The sequence below is a fragment of the Schistocerca gregaria genome, chromosome 4, assembly GCF_023897955.1.
Source record: "Schistocerca gregaria isolate iqSchGreg1 chromosome 4, iqSchGreg1.2, whole genome shotgun sequence".
Taxonomy (NCBI): Eukaryota; Metazoa; Arthropoda; class Insecta; order Orthoptera; family Acrididae; genus Schistocerca; species Schistocerca gregaria.
In genome coordinates, this window is record NC_064923.1 from 461,031,112 (window position 1) to 461,053,259 (window position 22,148).

The following is a 22,148-nucleotide window of genomic DNA, read 5'->3' on the forward strand; positions in this document are numbered from 1 at the left end:
GCAGATTGGAAAATTGAGCAGGTCGCACCAGTTTTTAAGAAGGGTAGTAGGAGTAATCCATCGAACTAAAGACCTATATCATTGAGGCCGGTTTGCAGTAGGGTTTTGGAGCATATACTGTATTCAAACATTATGAATCACCTCGAAGGGAACAATCTATTGATACGTAATCAGCATGGTTTCAGAAAACATCGTTCTTGTGCAACGCAGCTAGCTCTTTATTTGCACGAAGTAATGGCCGCTATCGACAGGGGATCTCAAGTTGATTCCGTATTTCTAGATTTCCAGAAAGCTTTTGACACCGTTCCTCACAAGCGACTTCTAATCAAGCTGCGGGCCTATGGGGTATCGTCTCAGTTGTGCGACTGGATTCGTGATTTCCTGTCTGGAAGGTCGCAGTTCGTAGTAATAGACGGCAAATCATCGAGTAAAACTGAAGTGATATCATGTGTTCCCCAGCGAAGCGTCCTGGGACCTCTGCTGTTCCTGATATATATATATATATATATATATATATATATATATATATATATATATATATATATATATATATAAAAAGGACATGGGTGACAATCTGAGCAGATCTCTTAGATTGCTGGCAAATGATGCTGTAATTTACCGTCTAGTAAGGTCATCCGAAGACCAGTATCAGCTGCAAAGCGATTTAGAAAAGATTGCTGTATGGTGTGTCAGGTGGCAGTTGGCGCTAAATAACGAAAAATGTGAGATGATCCACAAGAGTTCCAAAAGAAATCCGTTGGAATTCGATTACTCGATAAATAGTACAATTCTCGAGGCTGTCAATTCAACTAAGTACCTGGGTGTAAAAATTACGAACAACTTCAGTTGTAAAGACAACATAGATAATATTGTGGGGAAGGTGAGCCAAAGGTTGCGTTTCATTGACAGGACACTTAGAAGATGCAACAAGTCCACTAAAGAGACAGCTTACAGTACACTCGTTCGTCCTCTGTTAGAATACTGCTGCGCGGTGTGGGGTCCTTACCAGGTGGGATTGACGGAGGACATCGAAAGGGTTTGGATGGAAGTCATTAGAGCAAAGACGTTTTTCGTCGCGGTGACATCTGTTTACGAAACTTTCTATTTCGAATGCGAAAATATTTTGTTGAGCGCAACCTACATAGATATGAATGATCATCAAAATAAAATAGGAGAAATCAGAGCTCGAACAGAAAGGTTTAGGTGTTCGTTTTTCCCGAGCGCTGTTCGGGAGTGGAATGGTAGAGAGATAGTATGATTGTGGTTCGATGAACCCTCTGCCAAGCACTTAAATGTGAATTGTAGAGTAATCATGTTGATGTAGATGTAGATGTGAACAGCGATTTCATCAACCACCTGTGTTGCAAGCGGTCGTCGTCCTCTTCCCAGAGCGATGCCCAGTTTTCCAGTGAATTTGAACTTCTTGATCATACTCTGCACAGCAGGTCGGTGGAGAAAGAGGACCCTTCCGTAATCCTTTCAGCCTGCGATATTTCCGTAGCTGCAGCATTACTGTTGTTTTGATAGTGGAGCTTCACGAATAATGCCCAAATCTTTTTTCCAACCTTATGTTGACACGTCAACAAATGCACAGCGACTGGGCAGGTGTGTGAGGTTATCAGTCACGATGACTGATCACGGCACCTGGTGGCCATAGTTGGAACTGGACAGTGGTGGTGAGATTCACGGACAAAATGCACCCCACACCCTTGACATTAATGCTACCAAGTATGGTACTCGTAAGTTAATTTGTTTCCATGTTATCACGTGTTAAATATGAAACGTTTATTTATAATCACCCGGTACAACAGTGACATTTTCGAACTCTCCTAGTTATGGATCTTAAAATACCTTTCGCCGTTTTCAGTCTTTTGCATGAAAGTGATGTATTTCCTCGAGGTTGCATTTCATTTAAATAATCGAATTTTTTATCAGCATCAATATCCGTTCGATGCATAAAACTTGTTACCACTGACATGTGATATGTACGACGCCTTCACATCGGGGACAATGCAATACACCTTCAGTTAAGCCAGTTAACTACTTATCAGTATTGATCTGATCCTAAAATAGCAGTTATTGACAATGTCATGGCCACGTTAAGCTGAATCATCTACCAGAGACTAGTAAGTGCAAGTTGACAGAAAAGTCGTAAGTTGTGATAGAAGCAAGGAGTTTCTGATGATGAGAACTGAGACATTTGTTATATCCCCACGCATTGCGCTGCTCAAAGTAACCGTAGGTATTTTCGTTATTTCTTAGTTCACTGATAAAAGCGTACAGTATATTGTTCGAATAATTAACAGAAGTGATGATTTGGTGGAAAAGGATCAATCCAGTAATTTATGTAGTACAAATTACACACCACACACCTGTTTCCACGTCATACAAAAAACGTGTAAGATTTCAGTTTGACTTTGTGCATGGTTCTCTAGACAGATGCTAGTTACAAACCAGTCTGACGTGCTAAATGGCTCAAAGATTTTCTCGTGCTTTCTTTCAAGGCCGCTCTTAATTCTCCTAGTTCGGCTACAACCAATACACCAGCTGCAGTAGTCCATGGAACGGCCGGAGTGCATGCGGCGATCGGAGGCTGCCACTCCTTTGTTTTTTTCCTTCACATTTCTCTGAATAACGGTAAGGTTTAACTCTATGATGAATATTACAGTGTCTTAAATACTAGACGTTGTGTGGCAGTTTAATTTTAGGCAAGGAAGCGTAATTAATTTGTATTTAACTGGACAACAATTCTTGAGTACCGTGTTGAGAAGCACGCACATTTTATTGAAAGATTCCTGTTCTTGTCTGAGTTAACAGGAGTGTATATTCCAGATCTTTAGACCGTCACAACTTTCATTTCACAGCTTCTAGTACTCAGGAAAAATTCCTAGACGCAGAAAGTTTCTTCTATTACGTCAAGTTCGTAGGTCCGAATCTATCTAACGAGCCTCTACCAAGGTAAGTACAGCGCTCTCATTCCATGCGAGGTACAAACAAAAATGAGAAAACATTTGTGATGCAGGGTAAGACTTGTGATCCTCGCACAACAGGCAGATAAAAGTTTTGTGTTTCATTCTTATCGCGTTAGGTAAACAAAGCACTGCTTGCTAACTGCACACAGGGTGAAGTCGGCGCAACAGCGAATCGGATACGTGAATAGTCCGAGATGCTACGTCGCCGTCTACCTTTGCAGCTGCCCGCGGCGCTAGCAGGTAGGAACAGATGTCCTGTCATATAGTCCCTCCTTTTTGCCAGTGTTTTCCATATATTACTTTCTTCGTCGATTCTACGGGGAACCTCTTCATTCCTCACCTGACCAGACCACCTAACTTTCATCATTATTCGGTAACACCACATCTCAAATGCTTATATACTTTTCTGTTACGGGTTTCCCACAGTTCATGTCTCACTGCCGTATAATACTGTGCTTCAAACGTACCTTCTCAGAAATTTATACCTCAAAATAAGAAGTACGTTTGATACAAGAAGGCTTCTCTTAACCAGGAGTGCTCTTTTTGACAGTCCTAGTCTGTTTTTATGTCGTCCTTACTCGGCCCGTGATGGTTTATATTCCTACCTAGGTAGCAGATTTCCTTAATTTCATCTGCTTCGTGATCACCAATTATGATGTTCAGTTTATTGATAATTTAATTTCTGCTACTTTCATTACTTTCGCCTTGACTCTTAATACAAATTCTGTACTAATTACACTGTTCATTCACTTCAGCAGGTCCTGACAATAGCAATGTCATCAGTGAATCTTACAATTCACCTTGAACTTTAATGCCACCCTTGAACCTATCTTTTATTTCTATCATTGCTTCTTGGGCGTATAGGTAGGACAGCAGAGGCGAAAGTCTAAATCCTTGTCTTACTCTCTTCTTAATCCGTGCACTTCGTTCTTGGCCTTCCACGCTCATAGTTCCGTTTTGGTTCTTCTACACACTGTATATCATTCGTTTTTCATTATAGCTTGCCCCTATTTTTCTCTGGATTTCGAAAATCTTGCACAGTTTTATAATGCTGAACTCTTTTTCCAGGTTGACAAATCCTATGAATGTGTCTTGATTTTGCTTCAACCACAACGCCAGAATTACCTTTACTAAAGCCAAACTGATCTTCATCTAATATATTCTCAATTATCTTTTCCATCCTGCCATATAAGCGATTTATATACGTCTGCTGGCGTCCCTTGGCGTTTTCACTGAAGGTGAAATCCTCTCGGAGGATCAGACCGCTTCATTCTCGTCTCCAAACTCCTCCTTCAACTGTCAAACTTTGGTCGCATCTGCTGGGATCTCCTCTCTGCTTAACATTACCAAATTCCAGTGTAACGTCCCAATATGGAAGGACGTTTTTCCTCGCTTTTTCCGACGAAGTGAAGTCACTGGATAAAAAAAAAGCAATTCAGCCTGTTATATCTTCATTGCAGAGATCGATACCGTATATAGAAGGGGAATATTTGCAGCAATATTATTGTCGTGTCGTTGAGAAGGCTTCCTTATAGTTATTTGTACTCCTCTCGCACCGTGGCTTGGTACTTAACTTTCTCGATGAAGGAAGATGGAAGCCTATATGCGTTATCTCTGCAGAAATTATTTTCATTCTAACGTATCTACAATGACACGACATCCTTTTGTTAGTGGTAACTGATTTTGTATCTCCAACAACCCAACATCCTTTTATAAGTGAAGTGGTAACTAATTTTCGTGAGTGTAAAGCCAACAGGAGACATCAGAACAGTCCTGAAGAAGATCTCATCAGTTGGACGAAATGTCGAATGTATTCGTAGGAGGGAGAGTTCGAAGTGGAAAATAACTCAGCCTTATCACCTACAAAATGTTATCTTCACCGCTATAACCTACCACTTGTATTTAGGCTGCATTCTATACTGTCAGCTAAAAATATGGACTTCATCCCAGCTTAAATTTACTGCTGCCGTCTCGTCAGAGTATAAAAGACAGTTAAAGTTGCATGTGTTGAGATGAGTACCTCATAAGCCCTAACAGACTCACAGGCGCTAAACGGTGGGTATGAAGAATCTTCTACGTGAAGTAAAATGCTATGGGTCAGAGAACAATGATCTATTTGGAGACCTGTCAAAGTCACGTCACCCCGTCTCTGTAACTGAAAGGAGGAACCCAGTGCCCGGACAGTTGATTCACAAACTGCAGGTGATCACCTGCGACTCCTGGCACCGCTATTCCCATTAGCTTAGGAGTTCGTGGTCAACACCTAAGAAAGGCTTCACAAAGTCTCAACACGTTTTTCTGTAGTGTTTTCCTCAGAGGCTTCCATGAAGGCTACGACAGCTTCCTTACACTCCGGCTTCTCGACCTGCCGTGGCGTGAAATACTCCTCCATTTTTCGTTACTAATTGAAGAAGGAAGTTAGGTACATGTGTGGAATGGTTCAGAGAACACTGCGGGGAATAGAAGTAGATGAGAGAATGTTTTCCCTTATCGCACCTTCTCTGCTTCAAAGCCTTCAGGGTCGTACGCATTTCTGTACCGTGAACTGTGAATTCGTCTGGGAGATGAATCCTAAACACACGTTCAGGAGAAACGACTGAGCAACCATTCAGTCATTACTCTTCCACCGCTTGGACCCGAGAGTGCGTTGTTTGAGTAGAATATTGCTGAAACGATTTGAAAACAGGATTAGTGGTGCTCTTTTTCTTTTTTCTTAAAAAAATCTAGTCTAAAATAGCTCTATGTACTTAATAAGCCAGTGAGGTAATTTCCTTAAACCTTGCCGTAAGACATTAATATTTGCTGCATAAGTTTTTAAAGATAACGGTTTCAACACTTCCAAAGAACCACGATTCTCATTGATGATTATTGAAAGTTGCGCCACGAGTGGACGAGCAACAGCAGGGTTGGAAAGGTGATTGTGGTAGGGGATACCTCTTACACGCTTGTTATGCCATGAGGCTTTACAGAAGCTGGTTCAAGCTGTGTCTCCTTCACGGAATACTACTAGAGTTAGTCCAATGAATACCTTAAATTTGTAATAATAAATCGAAATTTCGAGCCGTTATCCTGTACGTTAGTAAGCGTGCTACAAACAGCGTGCAAAATGGCCTGTAGGTGGCAGCATAGTGCAGATGCAGACATATCATCGCAGTATCAGTAGGCCGCGGCCTTGCAATTTGTGCCAGGGTTCTGTTATTCCGTTTTTGTGTAGTGAAGGTGTGAAACCTACTGAAATTCATCGACGAATGAAGGTTCAGTACGCTGATGCATGTTTGTCACAGCAGGAAGTTCGCAAATGATGTGACTTCAGTGGAAGATGCTCTTCGTCCAGCTCAGGCACAACGAGTTGTGACTCCACGGAAAATTGCAGCAGTTGAGGCCATAGTGAAGGAAAACCGCCGATTCACACTGAATGACATTGCAGAATGCTTACAGATTAGCCATGGGTCAGCACACCACATTGTGCATGATGTGCTCCAGTTTCACAAAGTGTCTGCAAGATGGGTGCTACGGCAGCTGACTCCTGAAATGAGACAACGACGTGTTGATGCTTGTGAACAATTTCTTCAGCGCTTTGAACGAGAAGGTGATGGCTTCCTTGCAAGAATCGTTACCGGGCACGAAACCTGGGTTCACTTCCACCAACCGGAAACGAAGAAAGCGAGCAAGGAATGGCGACATTCCTCATCAGCAAAACGTTCAAAACGTTCAAACGTGTGTGAAATCTTGTGGAACTTAACTGCTAAGGTCACCAGTCCCTAAGCTTACACACTACTTAACCTAAATTATCCTAAGGACAAACGCACACACCCATGCCCGAGAGAGGACTCGAACGTCCACTCGGATCAGCCGGGCAGTCCATGACAGCAGCGCCTTAGACCATCACCAAAACTAAAGAAGTTTTGAACAGAACCATAAGCAGGGAAGGTTATGTTGACTCTCTTTTGGGACGAAAATAGAGTCATTTTGGAGTATTACATGCCTAGAGGGACCACTTTCACCAGTCCATTGTACACATATCTCCTAAAAATCATCTGCAGCCTGCAATCAAATCAAAGAGACGTGGATTGCTGTCAGCAGGCGTGCTTTTGTAACATGACAATACAAGGCACCATACTGCCCGTACAACGTTTGCAACAATAACAGACCTGCATTTTGGGTGTCTTCCTCATCCACCATACTCACGAGACCTTGCCCCAAGTGATTTCCATATGTTTGGACCACTCAAAGACGCAATGGGAGGAAATGAGTTCCGTTCTGATGAAGAAGTACGCCGCGCGGTGCATGAGTGGTTACGCGGACTACCAAAAGAATTTTTTTCTAAAGGGATTTACGCACTTTGTAAGCGCTGGAGGACTTGCATTCAGCGTGGGGGAGATTATGTTGAAAAAGTGGTACAGTTTTGTACCACTTCTGCACAATAAATAATATTCAAAAATATTTAAAGTTTTCATTTGACTCACCCTCGTAGATCGGAAATTTTCAGATAAACGGATCTAGTAGATCCCTACACTGAACAATGATAAGTGAACTAGTATCGAACAAAAACTAGGTAAAATCTGAGCACACATGTTTTGTCCACACACATGCTTTTAGATACATCCTAATTTTGAGCCCTTAAAACTAACTGCATCCTTAAAAATTGACACCATTTGCCTTATTTTAATGTCTGAATGTTTATAACACGAGAACAGTTAAAAAGGGTACTCACAAACATTTTTGCAGAAAATTTGAAAACGATGTGTGCCATTCATTTCTAATAGCAGATTCAGAAGGATGTAGGTTGCAGTGGGTACTGGGAGATGAAGCAGCTTGCACAGGATAGAGTAGCATGGAGAGCTGCATCAAACCAGTCTCAGGACTGAAGACAACAACAACAACAACTAGACAGGTGTCTGCAACTGCCACGTGATTAGTTGGAGGGTGCAACATGATCCGACAGTTGTAAAGTCGTCTACGAAAATAAAGCGCTAACCACGATTGTATGGTATTCTACTCATGACTACCAAAAGAAAAAAAGAGGGTCACATTTATCCTAAACGACAGAATTCTCATATATATTACATAGTCCTTACCGACTCCATATGTACGATGACATTCGGTTAGGAAAGGCAAAACCAAAACTGGAAGACAGGCACATTCGTACAAATGTTCGAGGATGTCACGTCACCAAGTTGTATCACAGGCTTCCTTGAGATCGAAGAATTATATATTTCCTAGTGGCTGAGAAAGAAGCCTTTTATATAGCCGCATCTAGCAGTGTCAGATTGTCAATGATAGAGTGATCTCTCCTGAATATTCACTTCAGTTCTAAGATCCAGATAAGGCAGTGGTTGATGATGAGTTGCAACATCTTTATCGTACAGGTGGTGAGTAGATCACCATGATAATTACTCGAGGTTGTACAGTGTTTCCTGAGTATGAGGAAAATAATTAAAATACTTTCTTTTCCCAATTGTCAGTTTTGTCAGTCTCATACACGAAATTAAACAGATCGTGAATGACTATTTTCGCTTTTACATTGCCCTCTGTAACATGCTATAATGAATGTTGTCGTGGGCGTGTGACTTAACAGATCTACACCTATATCCACAGGACTATTCTGAAAATCACTGTGAAGTGCATGGCAGAGTCTATTATGAGACGGAGTCCCCTTCCATTCACGTATGGAGCGCGGGAACTGTGATGGTTTAAAAGCCTCTTGTGTGCTGTAATTAGTTTGATCTTGTCCGCGCGATCCCTACGAGAGCTATACGTAGCGGGTTGTAGTGTAGTCTCTATTCTAGGCAATATTATTGCCTATTCCGTACAAAGAAATCCTCCGTCTTCTCACAAATATTACCATCGATGTTTTTGGAACCTCCCCTATAATGATCTCTGGAAGTTGTTGTAAATCTTGATCCTTTGGGTGAGAAATGCTCCGCCATAATCTGGAAAAGTCTCTTTTGTTTTCCTGGGATCTACTAACGTCCTCTGTAATAACAACAAAACATCTTGTACATTTGTTAACACTCGTACATACAAGGAAATGATGTCAGGAATTCCAGTCACTGTCTCTTCTTCATCTAGTTAATAATATGGTGTTTGCCTTCGATATCCCAAAGTTTGTTTAGAAATCAGGACATCTGTGGTACATTGAGGGAAGTTTTGATGGTGAAAACTATGGAGGGAGACAGGGACTGGAACACATCCAACAAATACCGTGAAAGTGCTTGTCTGGGATGAATAAATTAGAAGCAACCATTCGTAGCAGGTGGCATCAAACTGGTCAGAAGATTGACGATTAAATAAATAATCCAGAAGTGTACACAGTTCCCTGCTGATGATGTGGAACTTCACAGAGCCACATACTTGCGACAGATTATTGAGCAGCGTATCTCTGTTCTACGTTATCAAGACTTTGGTATGGATGCTTCAGCAGCTTGATGAGTAGTGATGATACGTCATCCACTAATTCTTTCAAGAACTGCACTGTCTATCTGATGAGTTCATATCGCTAAATAGTCAGTGCCAGTAAAACACTACCATCTGAGCAATACTTACGAAGGAGGGAGAACTTATAGAACAGTCGAGCGGAAAACGAAGCAGTACTGAAGTGTGGACTTTGACCCATTTTTAGAAGATACAGATTTTCTTCCAGCAAAAAGATTTCAAGAGCTCTATCTCAGGGGGAAGGTGATGAGAGTCTGATGGCACATGGGGTGTATTAAATTGCACCCAGAGGAGAAAAAGGCGGAGGAATTGCATGGTAAGGTTAGTGAGAGCCTCTCGCTCACTTGGTTCATGGGAAGGAAAGATGAGAAACATGTAATGACGCGTACACAGTAATAACCTCGACTTGTAGGTTGATACTGACAGGGAAAAAGGAGCAGTTGTGCGCATCTTCTCCGATGGTTACCTGACCTCCTCCAGCTGACTTCTCACTGAGATAGTCTTTTCTGTGAATAGTACTACTCCTCAACCCAAGGAGTGTCAAACGACTTAAAATATGGTTTCTTTAAACACCAGTACAAAGTAAACTTCTATGCCAGCAGACATTTCCTCCACATTTACCGTGACACCTTTTACATTCTCTTATAAATGTTTGTGACTGTATTAAAATATTACAGTGTTCACGCGAAGATTTCTGTCACAGAGAAAGTTTGTGACAGAAAGGAGCTGTAGAAGTCGTTGTCCGGTTCCTTCAGACCAGCCTGAACTGTCACAGTGTTTGTGCTTACTTCTTGAAGGGATTCGAGGCACAAGATTAATGCAGCATATTCTGATGGTTTTATAGCATTTCTATTTATTATCGATGATATCACCACCTCATGTGGGAATGATGATGATCTGGTCATTGTAAACGCTCTGTTTAACTCTTCTACAGAACGAGGCAGCCACGACGGGTCACGCAAAATACATAAGGGTCGAGTAAATATATAGAGGAATGTTTTCCTCTAAGCTATAGTGGAGAGTGTGTTGAAATTTTGACTAGTGTAAGTAATTCTTAAGGGCTATAGCTGCCTTATCATAGGAATAACATTGTTTATTTTTACGGAACTATATGTATTTTCCTGTGGCACTGAAATGGGCCTTCGAAGATGACTGCAACAGCGTAGCAAGGATGGAACTTAGTCAAACAGTAACAAAACCAGTAAACTACCGATTCTTTAAAGAATCGAACTAGCGTGTATAAAACAGCTGTAGACGTCCGATTACTTTACAAATGAATTAATGTGTTAACTGTATGGCGTCAATCATTTAACCTTTGTGGTTGATGATGCAAAAGATGTAAAATTATGTGTAATGTAAATCTGGATAGCTCCCGCCACGAGCAATACAAAGTTTTCTTCGTTTTACTCAGACATGTTTCGATCAAGCTTTTAATGAACTGCTACTCATAAAGAAAAATTAATTAATTAACTTGCTTTACCATTTACTTTGACACAGATAATACTTGTACTGCATTTAAACTCTCTCTTCATTTTTTTTGCCTAGATCCTTATATTCTAAAATTTTTTACCTGTAAAAATATGTGAAAAAATTGACTGTAGGTGATTATGTTACCTTCGTAGCTGCTGTAGGTACAGGACCAGTTGGCGGTCGGAGGTTTCCATTTCTCTGGTTCTCAGAGAACGCCAGGCAAAGTCGGATAAAGCTGCTGGAGCTCGTGATGAAGACTCCGTCTCTCTTGGCAGCTAAAGTATTACAGTCGCCGTACGATTTTCTGGAAACACTCTCAGGATAAGGAAGTTGAACAACAGTGGCAGTATGATATCTTCTGACTAAAAAACTGGTCGCCTAGGGAACGTCTTCACCACACAGACTGACGGCGAAACATTGCGCGTCGTTCGGACCGTGATAGCAGCAGATTCGACAAGTATTGTTAATTCACGAAGAAACAAACTAATAGTTTTTATGAAGATCCGGAGATTAAACATCGAAAAAAGTTATTACACGATATTTACCTTCTTTTTCGTAAGAGAAAGTTTTTTTTATTCTTGATAATTACAGTTACAAGTTGACCTCTGCACTTCAAATTACGTCTATATACAAACTTATCTGACCTAAAAAAAAAAAGCCACGTCCAACCGGCATTCCTTATTTCAACAACTGCAAAACTCATAAATGTTCATTTTTCAGTGCAAAGAGCATTGTCGTCACAGCAAAGAGCGTTGTCGTCTCAATTACGGTAGCTCACCATCACTAATACTCGCAGTAATATTACAATATTACTTTATTTAAGGACATTACAAACTACTGCAGTATGAGAGTATTAGAGATAGGCAAACTGGAACACGTAACTGCTTCGAAACAAATGAAGCAGTACAATGTAATGTTACAAACAGTTTGTGTTTTGTAAGGTAATATCCCTACACATTTTATCATCTTGAATGTCTACTGTATAAGTATGTCCATATAAACACAAATGAAGTGCGAGAGCGCTAATCATATCGCAGAAAGTATGAAACTATCACTTAGGTGTCTTGGCAGTTTCGTATTTCCTGCAGCAAATGCGCTGCTTTCGTGTCGTCGGACTTTCATACTTTTCATTTGGCTGAGGACAGCCGTAGCCGAAGATAGAAGAACCACCACGAACGGAACTGGAGGTGGGAGCAAACTGCAGAAACAACGGATATACTACCGAGATTCCCACATTCCGTTAGTATGGGTAATATACCCATACTGCTAATTTCCATGCACACAAAGGGAATCATTGTGGATAATAGGCACAGTGCCTATAGACTCACAAATAACGCCAAATAATTCGAATAAATAATAAAACATAACAGAAAAAAATTTTGTGTTTCAAAGTGTTTCGAACTGTTACTATAAATTCACCATGCTTCCCAGCCCTTCCTGTTCACCATTACACTATCAGTGATATGTCAAACAGATTGCTTGCAATTATACCTACATCAAATTTATGTATATGTCTAATAACTGTCACTCTACCCCTTTTTTTGTTCAAAATATTGTAGGCTTTCTTGCGTTTCTTAATATGATTATTGCAGATGAACAGACGAGCGTATGTTATAAAAAAAGTGTAATTTAACTAAATGATTTTCACATATTTATTATTTTGAATGTGAATAGTATGCGTTGTTTTATTGTTTTGTTAGTGTTTATAAAGCAAATGTTACGCCATTTCGGAATACGACAGTCAGTTAGAAACGAAACTTTATTTTCGGATATCTTAAGCTTCATGCTATTTTTTGTCAAAAAGATTTCATGAAGTGGTATGTTGTGTTTCAGTACCTGTACCGAGCCCGAATCGCATCCGACACAGAGCGGAATGAAACATCCCTGTTTCTATACAATTAGTCCGTTCCGAGCACAGGTGGACTGAAACAGCCTTATTTTGAAACAACGATCCAGTTTATGTGTCTGGCTCGAAATCGAATCTGGTCCGGTTATCCGAGACAGGGGCAGAATGAAACACCACTGTTTCGAAACAGTGAACCACAGCCGTCCGAAACACTGAAACAGTTCCACGTATCGATACACTGTGTCGAAACATAGAAACAGTGGCCAAGTCTAGAGAATATTAGTTTCTTCCAGTTTTAGTAGGGTAGTTTGTGCTGGGATAACTCGTAACAAAAAGTTCCGTGCGTTGCGTTGTTTCCGAGTTAAGTAACACTCAAGTTAGCCAATGAGACCGCTGCGCGCGTAGAATCAAACAGCCCAACAGATATTATTTTTATTACTTGTTGTTGTGTAGATGATAGCGCAACAAAGTGCTCAGCCTTTGTCTCGGGTTCGATGCTTAGTAGCATCTCATGTCCAGCTTGTGTAACGCTCCTTGTTCGATTTTAGGGAACCAAATGATGTACACGTTTGTTAACAAAGTCTCGGCAGCCGCTTGAATCTCCGCTCGCTCGGAAACGGCACAAGGTATTGAATTTTTTTAACAATTATTTCTCCGCACAACCTACCCTACAACTCCCTTACAATGTTTTCAAACTGTTTCCGACTACTCTGTGTATATCTTGTTACCGATATCACTTGCTATGATTTTTGTGGTTTTCTGTCATACCTGTTATTCTTCCACATTTTTCCATGTTCAACCATACAGAACTTACTGTAGAAACTTATTTATATCGAAAATTCGTGACTGGGAATGTTACGATGAATATTATTTTATTCCATGTGGAAGATTGGGTGCCTCTGTGTGTTCGTGTATGTGTTCATGTATGCAGTGTGTTTACTTTTTCTTTTTCCCGTTATTTTCACAGAGAAAACTCCACTTTTAATCTTACACTGTGTCCCTGTTTACCAGATGCGAAGGTACACACCTTGTGCCAAATGCATCTGGAAACCTACCAGGGGCTGGCCCAATCCAGGCACCCAGACACTACGTTCCATATTTCGATAAATCCGCTACTAACCAGTTGGCATTAAATGTTTGTCTCGTCAGTATTTTTTTAACTCCCAAACACGGTATCTCCTTGCAAATTTTATGTGATGAATTCCTTTATCAATAAATGTCTGATAATGTCGACCATACAGCACCGTTGACTTTGGAGTTGACAGAGACCAGTAGAGACGGGAAATATTTTTCACTTTACATCTCAGCTCAACCACATGTCACAGAAGGTGAACACCAACTGCCTAGCGAGGTTCTAGATTCAGGGCACGAACACGTGAGACAAATCATTGTGTTTGGTGCGTATGTTACCGTTTTCAGCCGATCGATACTACCTGTTACATACAGGCAACGACGGATAATCAGCATAAACGTCGCTAGCTAGTTCATTTCATGTTTTTTACTTCTATCACGATAAAGTGTTAGCGCTCTTCAAGATTCTCACACCTGTTGTTGTTGTTGTTGTTGTCTTCAGTCCTGAGACTGGTTTGATGCAGCTCCCAGTACCTACTGCAACCTACATCCTTCTGAATCTGCTTAGTGTATTCATCTCTTGGTCTCCCTCTACGATTTTTACCCTCCACGCTGCCCTCCAGTGCTAAATTTGCGATCCCCTGATGCCTCAAACCATGTCCTACCAACCGATCCCTTCTTCTAGTCAAGTTGTGCCACAAACTTCTCTTCTCCCCAATCCTATTCAATACCTCCTCATTAGTTACGTGATGTATCCACCTCATCTTCAGCATTCTTCTGTAGCACCACATTTCGAAAGCTTATATTCTCTTCTTGTCCAAACTAGTTATCGTCCATGTTCCACTTCCATACATGGCTACACTCCATACAAATACTTTCAGAAACGACTTCCTGATACATAAATCTATATTCGATATTAACAAATTTCTCTTCTTCAGAAACGCTTTCCTTGCCATTGCCAGTCTACATTTTATATCCTCTCTACTTCGACCATCATCAGTTATTTTACTTCCTAAATAGCAAAACTCTTTTACTCCTTTAAGTTCTCACACCTATAACCATTTAATTAAAGAATTAAATGGTTATAGGTTCTCACACCTGTGTGTCTGAAAAGCAAGGGCTACTCCCACAGGAGATAAGTAAGCCTTAATAGTTCAATGATATGTAGAATAGTAATGTCTCATGCCCGAAGGAACAATGTTAATAACGGTGTCCTATTTGAATATACGTGGAAAATAGTCACACATAAATGCAAAGACTGTGCCTCCATATAGAAATATCGTATGATACTATTGCAAGAATAAATATTTTCATGAAAGCAATAGAATACTTTCAACATGTGTGATATATTTCCGCATGTAGCGTGCAACAGTGCTGTGTGGCAAACTATCCTGTTGTATAGACGTAGATTCCGAATGTAAAATTAGTTAACCAGCTAAAGGCTCATTTAATAAACGGCTGTTTCCATCCAGACCGATTGTCGTAATAGATCAGCTCCAGAATTCTACCTAGCATGCGCACAGCTTCTACTGATTATTGTTTATAATTCTCAATGCCTACACTGGAGTTGTGTGGTCATTTATTAAGGTGATAGTGAAAGGTATATTTGAGTTTCGTAGTAAAACAAGGTTGTTGTTCACTAGCGTGGCACATCTGAATAAACTAAGTATGCTGGGGAATATATTTCTGGTAATTAAACTCGAAACTTGTGGTTTCAGTGGTTTTTATATTGACCTTTAAGGACAACTAACACAGTTTACAGTCTCATGGTGATCATCCGACAAACAATTCTCCTTACAAACCAAGACGACCTTATCGAAAATGTTTCGCAGAATCATCAGTATCAAAAATAACCGTAGGCTTCATGAGTATTTAACATCGAAGAATTTAAAATAGCACAGGAATAAATGAGGCTCAAAATGCTACAGTACCCAGTGACCAAGCAATTACTAAGTCACAAACTCGTCGGCCTATTGCACTGCGCGAAAACTAGCGTCGGAATGCTACCATGCGATCAGTGCCCTCAAAGTCAACGAAACTCAGATGGAAAACTATAGTTCAGCACTCGTTATAAGTTTGATTACTCTTGCCAGGTATATTTTGAGTTGTGGCTCACCATCGAACAAAGCTGATCTCTAAAGTAGCTTTCCAAGTCACTACTGAAACCAGACTAGTCGTATCGCTACCAATTACAATAATGGCGAAGTCCTTCCAACCAATGAAACCACATGGCTTACAAATCTTCAATTTCCAACCGACTCACCAAAAACTTATACTGACGCAAAGAGTTTGAGAAAATGTTTGTGTCGATATCTTTTGGAAATGATTAGTATAAAATCTCATAGATAGTAATAAAGTAAACATTATAATTCACGAAACGTAGAATACTCTCTGATGAAATGACATGGTCAACTATCACACACCTTTCAACGTTACGTCTCTGTTTATTTATTTGTCCATATACATCTCATTTTCGGTACATACATCGCATACAAGATATTTGATAGAAAACCTATTTAGCTGTGGGTTTTACAACCATCAAACATATATATTTTAAGTTTTTATAACAAATACGATCCATGCAGTTAACAGTTAGGAATATCATTAAGTACTCTATATTTATAACTTATTTCCACAATTAAATGTATGAATTGTATTATTCTGCATAAGATACTATGAGACTAAACAACAGCAGTTTTGCTGTAGGTAGGCTGTCATAAACTATTTAAAGTTTTGTAGTTCGGGAAGATATTTTATATGTCTTGGAAATCTGTTGTATATTTTTGTTCCTCCTCGATATACACCTTTTTATCCTAATGTGGAGCGTCTGGAGTGGCTGAGGGCTCATTGTAAAGGGGCCATCAAAAAGATTGGTACGCCACACTAACCGTTTACGTATTTGTTGATGCTCGTACAGGGCGATTAGTAACAGTGTGAGAAATTTGTAAGAGTGTTTCAGGGTAGGCTCTGCTGAGAAATAATTGTTAAGAAAAAAATCGATATCTTGCGCGGTTTCCGAGTTATTTAGCGCTGACGTTACCCAATGAGGCCGTAGCGGGCAAAAGATGAAGCTGCCCACCAGACATGGTGTCGCCAAAGGTGTCCTTCGCGTGGTTTTCTACAACGGAACAAGAGAGCTATACAAAATGTTAATCAACTCGGAAACGACGCATCGTGTCGAATTTTTTTTTAACAATCATTTCTCAGCACGACATACCCTGCAAAATCCCTTCGAGCTTTTCAGACTGTTTCTGACTACCGTTTACACCCGCATCGGGATCAAGTTCGGTTGTATACGAATATAAGCTGCATCAACGTCTCAAACGGAAAGTTTATGATCGTCCATTATAAATCTACATCTACACCCGCACTCCGCAAGCCACATTATCATGTATGGCAGAGGGCATTTCTGGCATCTCTATCATAAATTTTCTTCCTAGCCAGTTCAATTCGCAAGTCGCCCGTGGACATAACGGCTGTCGGTATGCCTCCACATGGGGTCTAAACTCTCTGATTGTGTCGTCGTGGTCACTTTACAAGGAGTACGGGGAAGAAAGTAATATGTCTGTCACCTTTTACGAGAACGCACCCTCTTGGAACTACAACTGTAAACTTGTCCATGATGTATAACGCCCCTTTTGTAGCATGTACCATAGACGTTTGTTGAGTATCGACTCTTCCCTATCTATTGTACTAACACAACGTATTAAGGACTCAAGACTCACAGTAAATACTGAGTAATTGATCGAAACAGCGTTTAGAAAGGCACTTGTTTCATCGATTAATTAACTTTTCTTAAGATTCATCCAGTCACTCTTAGCCTCGTATCTTCTTTTCTAACATATACTTTTAAGTTGTCATTCCACTTCAGAGCTCTTCGGATGATTACTTCTTGGTATTTTACATTGTTGCTGTTTCCGCTGATTTATCGCACACAATATAATCTAACAGTGATAGATCTCTTCGCCTATTTATGCGGAATGCGTTACAGTTATTCACTTTCACGGTCAGTTCTAAGGCTATAGTCGACCCTCCGCAAGTGTGCCTTTGTTTTGCTACCGTCTTCTCTCGTCGCAAACTTCATACTGATAACTGTATCGTCTTTTAATATATCACGGAGCTTTCGACGTTACTGTCTAGATAATTTGCATTTTTATGAGCAGTAACGACGTCCTAAATCTCCTTTGGAGTTTTCTCAAAATTATTTGAACATCTGTCGATTGAGTTCTCCAAAGAATGGCGTTATGAGTTCTAGCTGATTTGAAGTCGGGAATCCTATCTGATTTGAAGTTCCAAATCCAATCACGAATCTGGTCCGATACACGTTAAGTTTGTGTTTTGTTCACAACACGACACCGCTTAGACCTTTCCAGACGACCAGGACTTACGGTATTAATTTCGGAGCCGCTGTCCGTGAGAAACTCAGTGTCACGGGATCTCTGTTTGAGAAATATATTTTGATTTCTGTAAATAAGATCCTCTTCCTGCCAATTGGCCATACTGTGTGAGCATAAAGTGTTTTTCATAATTCTAAAACAGAGCGGCGATATCTATATAGGCCTTATCGATGTCAGTCTGTCTAACGACCCTTTTTCAAACTGTAATGAGCTCCGTACTTTTGAATTACTGGGTATCTGTTGCTCCAGGGACATACAATTAACTGCTGCTAGAAGCGCAGTAAACTCTTTATCTTATTTCGCGTACACCATTAGACATATCAAATCCAGAAGTCTTTCAGATGTTGAGTACTCTTAGTTGATTGTCCATTCCGCGATCACCGAACTCAATGTATGCCATTTCGGGGTTCTCGCCACGATTGAAAGGAGGAACCGTTTTATGACATTTTACTTTTATTTCGATCTTGTATATATTTCGATTACTGTATATTACCTGAGCAACTGGATTACTGGCCTTTAGTCTCTGAGAAACTGAGTAACTGGTGTTGTTCTGTTTGTTGACTACATATAAGACGAAAGACTATTAAGATTTTTGGTCAAACCGCTTGGAAAACTTTTACTTTCTCCGTAAGCTGGTTTTGACGCTGGTTTTGACTTTGCTCAACCTTTGTTTGTCAACTTCGTTTACATCTGTTACGAAGTTCTCTTTGCGTCCATAGCAAATGTCTCTTGATCCGTGGTGAATCTTCCCCAACCTTCACAACCTTCGTAGGTTCATTATCCATGTCAGTGAAATATTAGACAGTATTCTTGAATTTTATTCAACACAATCGCCCCCTTAACTGCTTATTTTAGTTGACTGCTCAGATACTCTGTAATTTAATGCCTGTCAGTTTTCTTAAGGAAGTATATTTTCCTGTCTTTGTTGACGTTTCTTTTAAAACATGTTGTAACTAGCGATGTAACGGTCTTACGTCCCTGGTTCCTCCGTCTACGTTATGCCACTGGTGCGTTCATCTGTATCCACTAAGTTAAGGAGAAGTCACATTGCTACATTCCAGAATACCAACTACAGACTGATCCGAGATGGCTATCGTTAGTGATTTCCTCTATCTCATGATGATTATCTGTGAGGCATTGTCGCTCAACTGCTGCAGTAGTCGCGGAGGCTGTTGTAGAGTCTATCATGTCCCGAAATCTCTCTGTTCACGTGATTATCGGAGGGCATCATGAACTGGCGCCAGCACCAGTGATATCTATCATTACTGATACAAACATTATCGGCGGATTTTTATCTACTTCATGCATCGCTTGCCCACCAGTGTTATCATTTTATTTGCCTCGACTGATGTAAAACTGTAACAGATAAGCCCGTAAAGCCGTCAGCGCAACGGAAGGTGGTTGATCAGATGTTCATGCGATTCAGTCAGCGTATAGATTAGCCAAATAGACTCACATACCTTAACATCCACGTGACATTGCCTAGAGACTTTCTGGCAATCTGGAAGCTATACAAATCTCAGAGCGTAATTTAATACTTCACTCCCGTATGGCAGATGTCACAGTACAACAAATTAAATAGACAGGATGTAGCGTAGGATATGGTGTGGGGCAAAGGGATGGCTTGTGAGACTTTGAGTTACTTTGACAAATAATATTCATTAACTATCTGTCACTACACTAAACAACAGCTGCTTAACAAACTGGCCTATTTATAGTTCCTGAAGCAATGGACATTAGAATGAACACAATAAATGAATCATAATTTCTTCAGAAAAATGATAAAGTAATTTGAAATTAACACCACCCCAGTAACACTAAAATTGCGGCCAATAACAAAAACACGAACATTTCTCAAAGTTCTGGCTACTGGCCAGAAGAAACAATAAGCACACAATGAAACGTAGCCATCGGTCTGAAGGCATTTAATGCGAACAATAAAATTTACAACGAAACACTACTGCCGACGACTAGAATACTACCGATGGAAAATCAGCAATTACGGTTCTCTGTACACATGTATATAAATCTCGGCTAAACTCATAGATTAGTGATTCCACCCGGGGTTTACAGAGCTCTTGTTTCGAGAAAACAAACGCACGGCAAGCGGACAGACAATCAAATTAAACGACAACACACCACATTGTCCACATGGTCGTTCTGTGTGGAACACGACTGGCAAAACCGTTACACTCAGTACACATGCATTCACTCTTCACTGTGTACTGTACACAGCTCTGAATCAAGTTACTCGACCAAATTCCAAAGGTTGGTCACGTACGCACACTGTTAAAGCTCTTCTAGTAATAGAGAAGTTCCTCTCGAAGTATCTACTAGATTCTCCCTTCTATTGTCCGAGAAGGATCCCAATAGTCCTCTTGGCTTGATGTGCGTACACTCTGCGGCCGTTCCCCTCGGCGACAATTAGTGAATTCAAAGCCCGGTTCTGGACATTAACTCTACAGTGGAGATTATACCTTTCTCCTCGGCGGTCCACCACCCGACTCTCGTTCCGTCCCTGCAGCTCCCACTGCGGGCAACCGAGACGCCTCCGGCCCGCTTTGCCGTTTCAGATGAGTCGGGCCAATGGCCTAATTCAGGCCCGGCGCCACCCCTCTACTCGTCAGTCAACTGCGTCCGGAACCGCGCGACTGCTACGGTCGCAGGTTCGAATCCTGCCTCGGGCATGGATGTGTGTGATGTCCTTAGGTTAGTTAGGTTTAAGTAGTTCTAAGTTCTAGGGGACTAATGACCACAGCAGTTGAGTCCCATAGTGCTCAGAGCCATTTGAACCAGTCAACTGCCCCACGGCTAACGGGGGGGCTTTCCTTGACGTCACGGCATCTCCTGCTTCTCTGTCGTCACCTTGAAACGCAGCTCGTTACCTCAGCCTCGGCCTCCGACACTCAGCAGTCATGCCCTGGGGTGACAGCTGCTGACGCGCCGCAGGCTTCCCGATCGGTCCCTGAGGTCACAGCAATGGCTTCCGAGAGACGTTGCCTCATTGGGAGCGGAGCAGGTCGCTGACCTGCAATATTTTGCGCCGAGCCAGCTCACCTCGGCACATCGACAGATGCTGCCGAGGCTTCCCCCTGACCATAGACATGCGTCACTGCGATGGCCTAGGCCACTGAATTCAAATTCAAGGCACACAAGAAATTTTCTTTTCCTTTTTTCTTTAGCTTGGATTCTTACGCATACGGGTACACAACTGAAATTGCAGAGAAATTCAGTTTTAATTATACCATAGCAAAAACTAAACTCCGAGCGAACAGATCTGAGAAGACCGAACGGTACTGGTCTACCTCCGTGGCATCATCAACCTATAGGCGTCACTGGATGCTGGTAAGGAGAGAGGTGAGGTCAGCACACCGCTCTTCCAGCCGTTGGCAGTCTTTGTGACCGGAGTCTCTACTTTTTAGTCAAGTAGTTCCTCAATTTACCTCACAAGGGCTGAGTGAGCCCCACTTGTCAACAGCGCTCAGCAGACCGGACGGTCACCCCTCCAGTTGCTAGCCCAGCCCGACACCGCTTAACTTAGGTGATCTGAGGGGAAGCGGTGTTACCACTATGGCAAGTCCGTTGCCTCAGTTGCACCAGAATGTGTGTAAAATATCAAACAAAACAGGACGTCTCCTTCAGAGAGGAGTCCATACACCACAGGTTTTCAGTTGCTTTGGACATAAATGAGAACTGCGATTTCTCGAAGGGAATTGAACTACAGGCACTGAAGCGTGAAACGTACTACCTCATAATGTGTGACCAATGTGTCTGAATTAACAGGCACAGAGCAACAATGGAAAGAGCAGCTTGTCGTAGTCTGGCAGAATGGCACGTAATGAAGAACTTAAGAGGACAGTGGATGGGATATCGATGACGTGACGCCTACGCAGGTTTTGCTCCGCCAGTCGTGTGATTTTTCTTTCTCACGACTGGAAAGCACAAGCACCTAATACA

General features: G+C 41.2%; 1 protein-coding gene across 1 annotated transcript in view; it reads left to right on the top strand.

Moving 5' to 3' along the window:
• Nucleotides 1-3,161: 3,161 nt before the first annotated feature.
• Nucleotides 3,162-22,148, top strand: part of LOC126267200 (facilitated trehalose transporter Tret1-like) — a 77,631-nt gene continuing 58,644 nt past the window's right edge. Inside the window, exon 1 of the mRNA XM_049972169.1 lies at nucleotides 3,162-3,212. Within this exon, the coding sequence (XP_049828126.1) occupies nucleotides 3,167-3,212 (46 nt within the window). The 5' untranslated portion in view covers nucleotides 3,162-3,166. The remainder of the gene's footprint in view (nucleotides 3,213-22,148) is intronic.